Raw genomic sequence first — 15936 nt, forward strand, 5'->3', positions numbered from 1 at the left:
AGGACGGCTGGCGGCCATGTTCTTGTAGCCTCAGTGCGTTTTTACCTCTAGCGCTGGTTCTGTGTACCTCAGAACAGCATGGTTCACTCTGAACACTTTGTGACTGAAACAGGGCAGAGCAGTCAGCGGCAGCACAGCGCAGCACTTGGTCATGGTGGCGAGTCCTGTGGAGGGGCCCCTCAGTCTGTGAGCAGCTAGGAGGGTGGGATTTGTGTACCCCACTTAAGTTGTGGCAGGCAAGTGAGAGTCAGCATGGTGTCAGAAGCTGGCGCTTCTTCCTCAGACATCCCTGGTGACTGGCGGCCCCTGTTCTGACGTGTCAGAGGATGCGGACCAGGACCGTTCGGACAGTGAAAATGACTCTGTGTCCGGGTTAGCACAGGAAAAAGCGCCAGTGGGAGCATTTATCACTGTGGTGCGGGATACCCTGAAAATACAGGATGCAGCAGGAACCTCTGCTGAGGTGGCGGTCCATTCTGGGTCCCGCAAACTGGCCCGCACACCTAAGGTGTTTCCGTATTTGACTGACTTATTTTGATAAGTTCATCTACAAGGAATGGGGAAGTCCGCAGCGGGCCTTTTCAGTCCCAAGAAGAATGGCAGTGTGTTACCCCTTTGAGGAGAGCCTCCTGAAAAAATGGACATCTCCTCCGGTCGTTGACCCCTCGGTATCCAGGTTAAATAAAGTAACCACGAGTCCGGTAGAAGGGACTCCTGCCTTCAAGGATCCTGCCAACAGGAGTGCCGAAGCAATGGCCTGGTCCATGTTTACGGTAGTAGGGTCAGCGGTACGACCTGTGCTGGCCATGGCCTTGGTGTCGCAGACTTTTACTGAATGGGCAAAACTGTTGGGCTGTGAATTGGTGAAGCAACAGTCTCCCCTGTCTGCGTAGAACTGGCAGACCAGTTGGTGCATGGCCTTAAGTATTTCAGTGATGCGGCCCTGGATACGCCCCCCCGGTCTCTAGAGGATCAGTATCAGCAGTGGTGCTACGTGCCTGCGGACCAGGTATCTAAAAATGCTCTGGCGGATTTGCCCTTCCAAGGCGAGAGGCTTTTTGGAGCTTCGCTGGATGACATTATTAAAAAATTTTACCGGTGGGAAGAGCACGTTGCTCCCACAGTCTAGGAAGGGTAAGGAGCCAAGCCGTAGGCAAGGGCCCTCTTTTTCCACTCAGAAACGGCTTTTTCGCCCGGGTTGACAGGTAAGTGTTCCCAGTCTGACGAGGCACCTGCTGAAGGACAAAAGCGTCCCTGGTTTCGCAAGCCAAACAAGTCTGCGAACAAAAATGTTACCACACAATGCTTTGCCCCACCCAACTCTCAGGTGGGGGTCGTCTTCAGGAGTTTGCAGCCCGGTGGACCTCTCTACTGTCCGACCAGTGGGTTTGCGAACTGGTTCCTTTGGGATACAAGAAAGAGAGTTTCTTTCTTGTCCACCAAACAGATTTTTTCCCTCCAACCTACCTCTACTTCCAGTTCGTCGGGAAGCCCTGTTTGGGGCAGTACGGGACCTGCTACTGCGCGGGGTGATAGTGCCTATACTGACGCTGTAAAGGTTTCAGGGATTCTACTCCAATCTGTTTGTAGTCCCCCAAAAAGGAAGGGGTACGTCCAATCCTGGACTTGAAGGCCCTCAACAGCTTTGTGAAAGTGCAAAGGTTCAGGATGCAATCAGATCCCTCCGTGGTCGCTGCACTCCATCAGGGGGACTTCCTGGTGTCCCTGGATATCCAGGACGTGTATTTACATGCACCCATATGCCTCAGGCATCAGAGGTTTCTGCGATTTGCAGTCAGGGAAGAGCACTATCAGTTTGTGGCTCTCCCTTTTGGCCTGGCGTCAACACCCCGAGTCTTTACCAAAGTGTTAGCTACAATTCTGGCGCTGTTAAGGCAACGTGAGATCGCAAATGTGGGTTACCTAGACGATCTCCTTCTGAGAGAAGCTTCCACCTCAGAATTAAAGAAGGATGTAGCGATCACCATGCAGACTCTCCGGGAGTTTGGTTGGGTGCTGAACCTAAAGAAGTCTGTGTTAGTGCCGACTCATCGCCTGGAGTACCTGGGCTTGCTGTTGAACTCCTCAGAAGCAAGGGTTTTTCTCCCTTAAGATAAGCTGCAGAATCTTCAAGCTGCGGTGAAGTTGTTGCTGCACTTCTGCATTCGCGTTCTGGACCTCATGGTAAGCACTTTCGGGCGGTACCGTACGCTCAATTTCACACTTGAGTCTTGTAGAAGGAGATTTTGTCAAAATGGAACAAATCTCCATTATCCCTGGATTACCAAATTTGGGTGAGCCAGTTAGTCATGGATTCCCTTCTCTGGTGGCTGAGGTCTCCGGCCCTTCGGTCCGGGAGAACGTTCCTTCCTCTCAATTGGACGGTGATCAAAATGGACACCAGCCTGACCGGTTGGGGGGGAATGCTGGGAGTACAGTCAGCCCAGGGCCTTTGGTCGCGGGAAGAATCCCAACTGCCGATCAATGTGCTCGAGCTCCGGGCGATCAGACTTTGCATCTCCACATGGTCAATGAGGCTACAAGGGTGTCCGATCAGGATCCAGTCAGACAACGCCATGGCGGTGGTGTATTTTAACCATCAAGGAGGAACAAGGAGCTCAGCTGCAGCACGGAAGGTCGCTCACATCCTCCAGTGGGCTGAGCGACACGTGCCGGCCCTGTCGGCCATATATATCCTGGGCGTAGAAAACTGGCAGGTGGACTTCCTAAGTCTTCAGATGCTGGACCCAGGAGAATGGTCGTTGCATCCGGAGGTATTCAGGCTCCTTTTGCCTAAGGTGGGGAACACCAGATGTGGACCTCTTGGCCTCTCGGCTCAATCGGAAGGTGCAGAGGTTTGTGTCCAGGACAATCGACCCCTGGGCGGACGAGTCAGACACGGTGGCTCCATAGGGGCATTATCGGCTGATTTATGCCTTCCCTCCACTCAAGCTTCTACCACGTATGCTGCGCAGAGTGGAGGCCGAGGGGATTCCAGTAATTCTGATTTCCCCAGATTGGCCTTGGCGTCTTTGGTACGCCGGCCTAGTACGTCTTGTGGCGGATGTTCCTTGGTGGCTACGGCTGCGAGAGGACCTTCTAGTGCAAGGTCCGATGCTTCATCCTGCTTTACCGTCACTGGTTTTAACCTCATGGCTGTTGAAAACCAGGTGCTAAAGGACCAAGGTCTGTCAGACTTGGTAATTTCCACTATGCAGAGGGCACGGAAGTCTTCTTGGAAGATTTACCATCGTACATGGAAGGCTTACATCTCCAATTGTGAGGAGATGGGGTGGCGTCCACGCACTTATTCAGTTTCCAGGATCCTGCTGTTTTTGCAGCGAGAAGTGGATCAGAAACTTGCCTTAAGCACCATCAAGGGACGGATATCAGCCTTGGCTGTCTTTTTCCAACGCCCCTTGGCGACTCACTCATTGGTGAGTACCTTTGTGGAAGGGGTTCGACACGTAGTCCCTCTGGTTCGACCACCGCTACCTCTGTGGGATCTGAGTCTGGTGCTATCGGCGCTTTAGAAACCGCTGTTTGAGAACATAAGGGAGGTTCCTTTTGTTAACGCACTCTCAGAAAGTAGTTTTTCTAGTGGCTATTACATCTGCCAGGAGGGTTTCTGAATTGGCGACCTTGTCATGCAAGTTTCCCTAACTGGTCATCCACAAGCATAAGGTGGTGCTACGTCCGCAGCCCTCTTTACTTTCAAAGGTGGTTTCGGCATTCCATCTAAATGAGGACATTGCGTTACCTTCCTTATATCCTAAGCCGACACACCCAAAAGAGGTTGCCTTCCATTCCCTGGACGTGGTCTGGGCTTTACGGGTGTATCTGTCTGCTTCGGCTTCCTTTCCGGAAGTCAGACACTCTGTTTGTCTCAGCTGGTCCGAAAAAAGGTCTGGCGGTCTCATCGGTCGTCTGTTCACACTTTCACTAAATTCTACAAAGTTAGTGTAAGCGCATCTTCGGATGCTTGCTTTGGCCGCAAGGTTTTGCAGGCGGCTGTGTGAGGTTGCAATTACACTTTCTTTAAGTTACTAGTTTGTTGTAAACACATCTTTTGATGCACAATTTGGCTGCTGGTTTTGATGGCGGCCGTTTAAGATTGCGACTTCCCTGTTGAGGTGTTCCTTTGTTGTAGGTGAAGTTATGTTTTGCTGTTTCCACCCCTCGTTTTTTGACACTGCTTGGGGACGTCTCTAAGGTCAAGAATTAAAGGAACTGTGTCCGTCAAGTAACAAAATAGAAAACGGGATTTTTGCACTCACGGTAAAATCCTTTTCTCTGAAGTTCATTAACGGACACAGCACCCACCCCTCCTATTTATGTTAGCACTACTTTTGAAGAACTGAGCTGCAGGAAGTATGGTGAGGGGTTATAGCCAGAGGGACCGCCCCCTGGGCGGTGCTGTACAGTCTTGCTATTTTTACATGTGTTACATGTTCTGCCTAGGCCTCTCCTGAAGTGGCGTGATAACCCTAAGGTCAAGAATTAAAGGAGCTGTGTCCGTCAATGAACTTCAGAGAAAAGGATGTTACGGTGAGTACAAAAATCCAATTTTTAAGCAAGCCCTCACTGTATATTGTAGCATTTACTATGGAGCAGCATCAGTGCTTCTTCTGTGAATTTTGAGGATGAATTGCTCCAGAGTGCCTGCAGCTACACAGGTACGTGGAAGCTTGATTCAAATTTGATTTACTGGCTATTAAAGCGGCAGTAAATTGTTGGGTGTTTTTTTTTTTTTTCTAACCTGATATGCATCACATACTAGCACGTTATTTTAAACTCGCCTGAAAACAAAGCCTTCCAATGCTGCATTGTCACCACTGCAGGTGCTCCCATCTTCACCCATCTTCCTTCCAGGTTCGTGGACTCCAGCTATGTGACTGGCCAAAGTCGCGATGTTGTGACTCCCTCGCGTGTGTAGTGCCACCGTTTACAACCCAGGACTCTGAAGGAACAGCCCAGGTGGCTGTTCCTTCAGGGGGCATGCACAGTAAATGTCTCGGTTTAAGAGATATTTACAGTACCTATAGGTAAGCCTTATTATAGGCTGGTCTATAAATAAATGTCAGAAATGGGAGTTTACTCCCACTTTAAGTGTATTTAAATACTGGAATGTCCATAGGCTGGCTACATGTTTGGTTTGAACAGGTTATCTGTTTGCTGAGCATTTACTGTGTTTGAACTGCTTTTCTTTTCATACAAGACAATAGAAATGCAGAAATAGCCCAAAGTGGCTCTTCATGGAGCTCAGAAGAATCTTAAATGTCAGCTGACTGCACCTCATTGATTGCTTGATTTTCCGTTATGCACAAGCAATAGACATCTGGGTAAAAACGGAGGTAAACCACCTTGATTATGGTGACATCTCTTCCTTCGAGCAGTTTATGTAGCTGCCAAGAGAAGCAAAGATTACCTTCTCTGCTTTTCATTGCAGCACAGTGAGATGCGGTCATTCAAGTGTATACCAGTTTAATAAGGTGCAATATACTATACAGTGGATAAAAAAGGTTTACACACCCCTGTTAAAATGTCAGGTTTCTGCGATGTAAAAAAATGAGACAAAGATAAATAATTTCAGAACTTTTTCCAACTTTTTAATGTGACCTATAAACTGTACGACTCTCATTTGAAAAACAAACTGAAATCTTTAAGGGGGGGGGGAGAGAAAATAAAAAACCCTCTTAGAACTGGGGATATAGCTGTGTTCAGAATTAAGCAATCACATTCAAACTCAAGTAAATAGGAGTCAATACACACCTGCCATCATTTAAAGTCCCTCTGATTAACCCCAAATAAAGTTCACCTATTCTAGTAGGTCTTTCCTGACATTTTCTTAGTCACATCCTACAGAAAAAGGCTTCCAAAGCATCAGAGGGATCTTATTGTTAAAATGTATCAGGCAGGAGAAAGGTACAAAAGAATTTCCAAAGCATTAGATATACCATGGAACACAGTGAAGACAGTCATTGTCAAGTGGAGAAAATATAGCACAACAGTGACATTACCAAGAACTGGACATCCCTCCAAAATTGATGCCAAGAGGCCTACAGCAAAATTGAAGGAGCTGCAGGAATATCTGGGAAGCACTGGCTGTGTGGTACATGCAACAACAATCTCCCATATTCTTCATATGTTTAGGCTATGGGGTAGAGTGGCAAGACAGAAGCCTTTTCTTACCAAGAAAAACATCCAAGCCCAGATAAATTTTGCAAAAGCACATCTGAAGTCTCCCAAAAGCTTGTGGGAAAATGTGTTATGGTCTGATGAAACCAAGGTTAAACTTTTTGGCCATAATTCCAAATGATATATTTGGTGCAAAAACAACACTGCACATCACCAAAAGAACACTCTACCCACTGTGAACCATGGTGGTGGCAGCATCATACTTTGAGGCTGTTTTTCTTCAAATAGAACAGGGGCCTTAGTCAAGGTAGAGGGAATTACAAACAGTTCCAAATACCAGTCAATATTGGTACAAAACCTTCAGGCTTCTGCTAGAAAGCTGAACCTGAAGAGGAACTTCGTCTTTTAGCATGACAACGACCCAAAGCATACATCCAAATCAACAAATGAATGGCTTCACTAGAAGAAGATTAACGTTTTAGAATGGCCCAGCCAGAGCCCAGACCTGAATCTGAAAATCTGTGGGGTGATCTGAAGAGGGCTATGCACAGGAGATGCCCTTTGCAATCTTACAGATTTGGAGTGTTTTTGCAAAGAAGAGTGGGCAAATATTGCCAAGTAAAGATGTGGCATGCTGATAGACTTATACCCAAAAAGTCTGATTGCTGTAATAAAATCAAAAGGTTCTTCAACAAAGTTTTAGTTTAAGGGTGTGCACACTTATGCAACCATTTTATTTGTTTATTTTTACTTCCCTCCACCTAAAAGATTTCTGTTTGTTGCTCAGCTGAGTTGTAAAATTTTGTTAGGTCACATTAAATGTGGAAAACATTTTAACATTTTAACAGGGGTGTGTAGACTTTTTATATACACTGTATATGGTAAAAACAGCAGCACACATTTATAACTTTTTTTAGCACTAAACTGTGGTCTAAACTGAGTCTAAAAAAACAAAAAAAAAAAAGTACATGTTGTGTTGCATGTACTTATGTTAAAGCGTAGAGAGAACAATCTGACTGTTTCCCAACATTTCAGACAATATAGGAAGAAAAGGAGAAGATATATTAGATTACGGCCATACTTGGGATTATGCTATGGATTGTCAATGACTGCATGGCAGGTTCATGGTGGTGGTCCCACCATCAGCACATGATTGCCTTTCCTTTTCTCCCCTGAAGTTATGTTCAGTCATGTGGAGCGAATTAAAATAGCTGATAATTCCATTTATGAGGTTGCCTGTGACGTAAAGAAGAGCTCAAGTCTGTAAAATAAAAATAATAAATAAAAGTCAGCAGCTACAAATACTTAGCTGCTGTCTTTTAATATAAGGACACTTACCTGTTCAGGGATACCCCGATGTGAGCATCCCGAGCTGATTTGTCAATCGGCTTTGAGTGCAGGCGCCAGAATTGTAAGTAAGAGAAACCGGCGTTGAAGCCTTCAGTCTTCACAGCCTTCAGTCTTCTGGGACCTGTGTGTGTCCTAGAAGGCAGCAGGGAAAAGGAGGAGGGGCCAGAAATGTAGATTGGCAATCTTACTTGGAAGTAGGAGCAGGTACCTGTCAAAACCAGGGAACCCACTCTTCCCCCCCCCCCCCAAGTGCGAAATGTGACAGTGCAGAGGGGGAGGGTGCGAACAAGTGTCGCTTCCCTTTTGGGTAAAACTCTTCTTTAAGACATATTTTGACAAGTTTTGAGCTTTGTGTCTGTCATCAGTTTGACCCAAGCAGGTTTTGCATACCTATGACTTGTATGGGACTGCACACATTTGAAGCAAATATAAGCCTATTGACGTAGCTCTTATTCCACACCCCCCACAAAAGAATTTGTGGTTGGTTGGATAGGCACTGTGTCATTAGGGTTGGAAGAGGGTCCAGAGCCCTGTCCAAGCCTAAAGTCATACACAAACGAGTTAGGGCTCATTTACACTTGCTTCGACTTTAACGCACATTGAAGTGCCTACCGCTTCAAAGCCTACAGCTCTTTTTTTTTTTTTTTTTTTTTTTTTAGGTGTTTTTGATTCTTTTTTGATGCTGCTTATGTGCTGCTTTTTTGAAGCTTGGCAAATGTCCTGGGTATGTGTTTATTTCCAATTTGTTTTAAAGGGGGCCAGTAGAACCCCACCTCAGTAGTACCCTCACTCAGCAAATCCCCGGCTCATTAGTACCCTCATTCAACTGTACCAGAGCTTATTAGTACCCTCATTCAGCAGATCCCCTGCTCAGTAGTACCCCTAGCACTGTGGATGCCCCTCTCCGTAGTACCCCCAATTTCACTGGTCCCCTGCTCAGTACCAAACCCCAGCTCTGCTGATCCTCTTGTTTTCTCATCCTCCTGTCTGGTCCCCACTCGCCTCCCAATATATTGCTCCCATGCTGCACACCCTGTGTGACATCTGCTAGTTTCTCCTGCTCCAGTCCCCCAGCTCTGCTGATCCTCTGCCACTCAGTTTTCTCTCTTTGGTCCCCGCTTACCTTCTGCTGTAGCGTTCCCATGTTGCATACCACATGTGGCATCTGCTAATTGCTCCGATTCAGGTCCCGTTCGCCTTCCTACTGCTCCATACTGCATACCAGATATGACGTCTCCACCAGACACTTCCAGAATATATACACATGAACTGGAAGTGACTGCTGATGACGTCTTTCTGGTTTGCTTGTTGGTTTTCCAGTGTCTTCTGGGATATCTCATCCCTGCAATACCTCCAAAACAAAGCAAAGCTAAAGCTGAATAAAAGCCCCTTAAAAAGCTGCAGGTGCTGTAAGCGAGCATTGTCATAGACTTCTATGAAGGCTTTGGAGAAGCTTTGAAGCACCAAGAGTGACATGGGGTTTAATTTTCGAAGCAAAGCAAAAACAATGTGTAAACAGGACTGTAAGCTTACCATTTTATTTAGTGGCAGGCACTTTGATTGGACTTCAGAGTGCTTTAAAAAAAAGTGTGTCCAACATTTTGAAGCAAGTGTAAATAAACCCTTAATTGCAATGGTCACCAGCCCATCGGTATCCACGGCAGTAGCATAAAAACTCCAATATGTCATAATGCCTTGCCTTGCTCTTTTTCAAGCCTGGAGAACATGTGTTCTCCAGGCTTGAAAAAGAGCCTGATTAGGCTTTAAATATTGTCGTTATACCATTATGTTGGAGTTCTGTGTGGCTATTTTGATAGCTATATAAAGAAGAGCATTTTATTTTTTGCATATCGTTCATCTGGAAGCCCTTGGTGCAGAGTACCTTACATTTTAAGGTTAATGTTTTGACTTGGAGCTTACATAGAGATAACTCTCTTTGCTTCAGGTGACCAAATGGAACGGCACAAGACCATTGGAAAGGTTAATATGTGCTGCAGGCGAGGCTGTCTGTTGCATTGCCCTGCATAGGCAGAGCACAAGCTCATTTTAAGTATTCTTGTTTCCTGTTTATTTTCTTTGCTAATACTGTTTTTAAACATTTCTATAGATCTCATCTTAAGTATATGAAACTGAAAAATACTTTGAAGGATGTTTGTGAAAAGGAGAGAAAAGCTTTTCTTCGAAACAAAGCATTCTTGCAGGAATTTGATGCTATTGAAAATCGATTAAGTGCTCTAATCTCCAATTCCAAGACAGCTCACGATACTAAGGTAATATATTAAAAAAAAACCTTTGCATCACCCCTGTACCCCAAAACAAAACTATTGGGTCAGTTCACTAAAGCATGAATCAAACTTTCTTTTCATCATTGTGAATTCCTGTATGTGCTAAATGTTAGGAAGGAAAATAAAGTTTTTATTTCACTTGAGGCTTTATTACACAGATCATCTGCCACATTTACATTATTGAGTTTTATGGTATTTTCTATGTAAAACTAAATGTTGCTTGTATTTTAGTTAAAGAAATTGAATAAATACAAATTTATTTTTATATATATATATATATATATATATATATATATATATTTATATGAATGAAATACTTGTATAGTGCACAATGCGAACTGAATCGCCTCTAGGCGCTGTGGCGAGCTTTGATCATCTGCTAAAAGAGGAAGGTCTTGAGTTTTTTCCTAAAAGCCAGGTGATTTTCTTCCATATACATGTGTGTGTGTGTGTGTGTGTGTGTGTGTATGTATGTATTATATAGATAGAGATATTTTTTATATATAGATACACACACACAGTGGGGAGGGAAAGTATTCAGACCCCCTTCAATTTTTCATTCTTTGTTATATTGCAGCCATTTGCTAAAATCATTTAAGTTCATTTTTTTTTCCTCATTAATGTACACACAGCACCCCATATTGACAGAAAAACACAGAATTGTTGAAATTTTTGCAGATTTATTAAAAAAGAAAAACTGAAATATCACATGGTCCTAAGTATTCAGACCCTGTAAATCACGACAGTGTGAACCAAGCCTAAAGCCACACTGCTTTGCACATTTATACAGAAGTATGCTTTACAAATTCCAAACTCTGGACAATAAAAAAAGTGTAGAGAAAAAAAAAAAAGCTGGGGAGTAGGCCCCAATCATATGACCTGTCAAAGCCATATGACCAGCTTTCCTCCAAAGAGATTAAAGGAGAAGTATGGGAATCTGGTTTTTACTTCCATTATACTTAAGTAGGTGGATGCAGCATCGGTCTGATGCTGCATCTGTCCCCCGGCGTCTCTGCACTGAAAACCGAGCCATCGGACACCGCCGATGGCTTGGTTCTCTCGGCTCCCCGAGCAGAGAGCTGCTGTCTGTCAATCAGCAGCTCTCCTGAGATGCTCCTCCACGCTCACTGGAGCATGGAGCTGTGGAGGGGCGGGGAGCGCCCCTTTATCGGAACTACTTTGCCTGCTTTTATCATATAAATCTGGAGCCTTCCCCTTCTTTTATATGTTCATCGGAAGGGCGTTGGAATATTGAATGTGCTGAATGGGTGTTTGACACGCATCCTCTCATACCTTATATGGGAATGATTCTATACATATTCGAGTGTTGACCTCCCTTACCCTGAAGTCTGACTAACTGATAAGCAGCCGTTACCTGTGGTGGCAGAGTGTGTATCACTTCTTATGTTGAATCATATTTTGATTATTTGGAACATGGAAATTTTTTTTTGATATATTGGAGGACTTTATCGATTGTTGATTTTGGACACTATTCACTGGCTTGGTGTGATTAAATCATAGAAGTGCAGCTTATGTTATTTTAATTATACGGGTTGTGACAGTGCTAGGCTCTGCCATGCTGTAAATAGAGGTAAAGCATGCACAGGGTTCTCACAATGCAGAGTGAGGGGCTCCTGAATGTTGGTTCTACAGTGCATCCGGAAAGTATTCACAGAGATTCACTTTTTCCACATATTGTCTTGTTGCAGCCTTATTCCAAAATGGATTCAATTCATTATTTTCTTCAAAATTCTACAAACAATAACCTATAATGACAACCTGAAAGAAGTTGGTTTGATATCTTTGCAAATGTGTTAAGTATAAAAAAAACGAAAAAAAAAAAAATCACATGTACATACATAAGTATTCACAGCAATTTGCTCAATATTCGTTGAAGGACCTTTTGGCACAAATTATAGCCTCAAGTCTTTGAGTATGATGCTATAAGCTTGGCACACCTATTTTTGGGCAGTTTCTCCCATTCTTCTTTGCAGGACCTCTCAAGCTCCATCAGGATGGATGGGGAGTGTCAGTGCACAACCATTTTCAGATCTCTCCAGAGATGTTCAATCGGGTTCAAGTCTGGGCTCTGGCTGGGCCACTGAAGGACATTCACAGAGTTGTCCCGTAACCACTTCTTTGTTATCTTGGCTGTGTGCTTGGGGTCATTGTCCTGTTTAAAGATGAACCTTCACCCCAATCTGAGGTCCAGAGCTCTCTGGAATAGGTTTTCATCAAGGATGTCTCTGTAAATTACAGCATTCATCTTTCCCTCGATCCCGACTAGTCTCCCAGTTCCTGCCACTGAAATGCATTCATACAGCATGATGCTGCTAGCACCATGCTTCATTGTAGGGATGGTATTGGGCAGGTGATGAGCGGTGCCTGGTTTCCTCCAGATATGATGCTTGCCAATCAGGCCAAAGAGTTCTATCTTTGTTTTATCGTACTAGAGAATTTTGTTTCTCATGGTCTGAGAGTCCTTCAGGTGCCTTTTAACAAACTCCAGGTGGGCTGTCATGTGCCTTGCAGCTTATGCATGCATTTGCAAATGTGTGCTAACTAAACCCCTGCTTTTAACTCAGACTTTTGGACAGGTTAATTCGGTTGGTAAGCAGACTGGTTGGTGAGCTGGGAATTTCCTCTGTATTTGTCTTTCATGCATTTGCCCTTCCGTGTGCTCCTTGCTGTGAAGGCCAGTTATAGGTGGGGGCAGGGGCCATCTCTTTGTTACGCTCTACCATACACGTGGTCTACAGTATGTGGGCCGCATGGTTAGGGCTATGAACGTTAGAATAAAAGAACATGTGCCTGACATAAAAAAAAGTTACTTAGAATGTCACAACAAAAATCCAGCGGGTACTACATTCACAGCTATTGATAGGTTTACCCCACATTGGCGCAGGAGTGTCGCTAAGAGAGAGATCTCGCGTATGGAAACCCACTGGATTTAGCATTTAAAATGCTACTGGCATTTGGATTAAATGTAGATTGGGATGTGAATGGTTTCATTAAAAATAGCTGAGGATTATCAATTATCCTTATGCATTTGATTGTACACCCTCAGCTAAAGGGGGGCAATAGGTAGTGACACCAATAGCAATAACTCTAACATATTATGCTTTATGTTTTTTGATATTTTGATGGGTGATAGTTCACTAAATGTCCACTAGGGGCGCGTTAGTTTATAATATGTGTGTGTGTGTGTGTGTGTATATATATATATATATATATATATATATATATATATATATATATGTATGTATAAAATGTAATATGTGTGTGTGTGTGTGTGTGTGTGTGTGTGTGCGGTGCGCGACAATGCTATAGTAAATGTTTTTTATGTATGCATGAACCTAGTGCTGACACGATAGTGTCTAGCAGCTAGAGGATCTGTTTCCCGTTGGTGTGTCTGTTCCTCCATCTCTCGCATCATCTGAGAGGCATTTTCTCTGTATGAAATGCAGGCGCAGGACATGATGCATTACTTGCATTCCAGCAGAGCATTTTTCCAGTTTTCGCGTTATCTTGGGGGTTGATTCCTTCGTGATTCCGTGTCACCGTTAACACATTTAAAAGGGGGTGCTTGTGTGGTAGAGCCACGCCTCTGATGATATCCATTCAGATGAAACATGTCAGGCTGGCTATGAGACACAAGCACACTGAACGCCGCGGCTGTTTTGTTTTACGTGATCGTTTTTATTGCCTGTACATGTAAGTTGCTACAATAAATCCTTTCACAACAGACAGGCTTCACTATATGCTGCTTTATTTCCATTTGGTGACTATAACCCTTTGATTGGGTGAGACGCCCACTGACTGCTGGAAGTTTACTGCTTTGTTGCTGCCTTTAGACAAGTGAATGGATGCAAGCTTTATAATGTATTATAAAGCGGAGTTACAGGCTTTTTTTTGTTTATTAAAAGTCAGCAGCTACAAAAAGTTTAGCTGCTGACTTTTAATAAAAAGGCACTCACCTGTCCCACGGTCCAGCAATGCAGCCGCACGGAGCCTCGCTCCTCTCCCCCTCCTCTCCACGGTGCCTCCATTGAAACTGTGGGCACCCGGCCATGACAGCTTGCGGCTTCACGGCTGGGCACGCACTGCACATGCACGAGTCGCATTGCGCTGCCTGAGTGAACAGGCGATCTTCTGGGACCTGTAACGTGTCCCAGAAGATTGCAGAGGGTGAGGGGCCACCTAGGGGGAAAGGAGGAGTCGCCTAGGTGGCCTGTAGTCAGAAGCTGGAAGTGGGACAGTAGTCCCACTCAAAACTAAGCACCCACTCCCCCCCCCCCCCCCCCAAAAAAAAAAATTACATGGCAAATGGGGAATGTAAGGGGGCGAGGAGTGCCTAAAGTGGAAGTTCCAATTTTGGGTGGAACTCCGCTTTAACCATCTACCTACTGGTGATTGACGAGTTCAGATGTGATCCTTTGGGAAGTTATTAATCAATGCCTATTACTTGCTGATATCTGGTAAGCAGATTTGATTCTTACATTGTGTGGTGTGCTTCCCTATACACACTGAAAACTGGTGAAGGGATTATCATCTTTTCCTTTCTTAATACTTCAAAGACTGTTGCTTTTTATTGCTACATGTGGACTTTTTATACTCTACCATACAGGCATAATTAGTGGAGTGCTGCAGAAATGGTTGTTCTTCTGGAAAGTTCTCTACAGAGAAACACCTGAGCTCTGTCAGAGTGACCATCAGGTTCTTGGTCATCTCCCTGACTAAGGCCCTTTTCCCCCCGGTCACTCAGTTTGGCTGGGGATGGCCTGCTTCCTGGTAGTTCCAAGCTTCTTCCATTTGTGGAAGATGGAGGCCAATGTGCTCATTGGGACCTTCAATGCTGCAGAAATTTTTTGGTACCCATATCCAGATCTGTGCCTAAATAGAATCCTGTCTCTGAAGTCTACAGAAAATTCCTTGGATTCATGGCTTGGTTTGTGCTCTGATATGCACTGTTAACTGTGGGACCTTATATAGACAGGTGTGTGCCTTTCCAAATAATGTCCAATCAACTGAATTTACCACAGGTAGAAACATCTCAAGGATGATCAGTGGAAACAGGATGCACCTGAGCCCAATTTTGAGTTTCATGGCAAAGGTTGTGAATACTTATGTACATGTCTGCCTAACTGCCCAAAAATAGGTGTGCCAAGCTTGTAGCATCATACTCAAAAAGACTTGAGGCTATAATTGGTGCCAATGGTGCTTCAACAAAGTATTGAGCAAAGGCTGTGCATACTTATGTACAGTATTTTTTATTTTTAATAAATTTGTAAAGATTTCAAACAAACTTCATTTATGTTGTCATTATGGGGTATTGTTTGTAGAATTTTGAGGAAAATAATGAATTTTAATCAATTTTGTAATAAGGCTGTAACATAAAATGTGTAAAAAGTGAAGTGAAGTAAATACTTTCCGGATGCACTGTAAGAACCCTTTCACACTGGGGCATTTTTTGGGGCGTTTTTCAAGCACTTTAGCGATAAAAAAAAGGGCCTGTAAAGCGCTCGAAAGAAGCTGCAACTGCAATCCCAATGTAAAAGCCAGAGTGCTTTCACACAGAGATCCCTTTCACACTGGAACGTTTTTCAGGCGCTTTAGCTTTAAAAAAAGCGCCTGTAAAGCACCTGAAAGAAGCCGCAACTGCAATCACAATGTAAAAGCCTGAGTGCTTTCACACCGAGGCGCTGCGCTGGCAGGGCGTCAAAAAATGTCCTCAAGCAGCTTCTTTGCAGCGCTTTTGGAGCAGTGAATACAACACTCCTAAAACGCCTGTAAAACGCCCGAAAAGCGCCTGAAAAGTGCTATTGGCAGCAGCATTTTGTTGGCGCTTTTAACCCTTTATTTGGCCACTAGCAGGGGTTAAAAGCGCCCCAATAACGCTCGAAAAACGGTGGTAAAGCACTGCTAGTTTTTGGGCGCTGACATTGTGAAAGTGCTCTTAAAGCACAGACTACAGATGAGGCTTCTTTCAAGCGCTTTACTTGCGCTTTTTTTTAATGCTAAAGCACCTGAAAAATGCCTCAGTGTGAAAGGGGTCTAAGTGGAGAAAGGTTTTTTTTTTTTTTCTTTTTTCCTTTCTCCAGGTTTTGTAATTCCTGGATTAGGGTCTGGAATCCAGAGGCTTTGAAAAGTTTTGTGAGGGAAG

The 15936-nt window shown here is 44.2% G+C and overlaps 1 protein-coding gene across 2 annotated transcripts in view; it reads left to right on the forward strand.

Moving 5' to 3' along the window:
- The window catches only part of KIZ (kizuna centrosomal protein), a 286874-nt gene that overhangs the window by 14191 nt on the left and 256747 nt on the right, over positions 1 to 15936 (forward strand). For both annotated transcript variants that reach the window (XM_077486023.1, XM_077486024.1), the window contains exon 3: positions 9596 to 9758. In XM_077486023.1, coding sequence (XP_077342149.1) covers positions 9596 to 9758 — 163 coding nt within the window. The remainder of the gene's footprint in view (positions 1 to 9595; positions 9759 to 15936) is intronic.

This window comes from Lithobates pipiens, unplaced genomic scaffold (assembly GCF_037356315.1).
Source record: "Lithobates pipiens isolate NorthernLeopardFrog02 unplaced genomic scaffold, aLitPip1_a1.2 Scaffold_18, whole genome shotgun sequence".
Taxonomy (NCBI): Eukaryota; Metazoa; Chordata; class Amphibia; order Anura; family Ranidae; genus Lithobates; species Lithobates pipiens.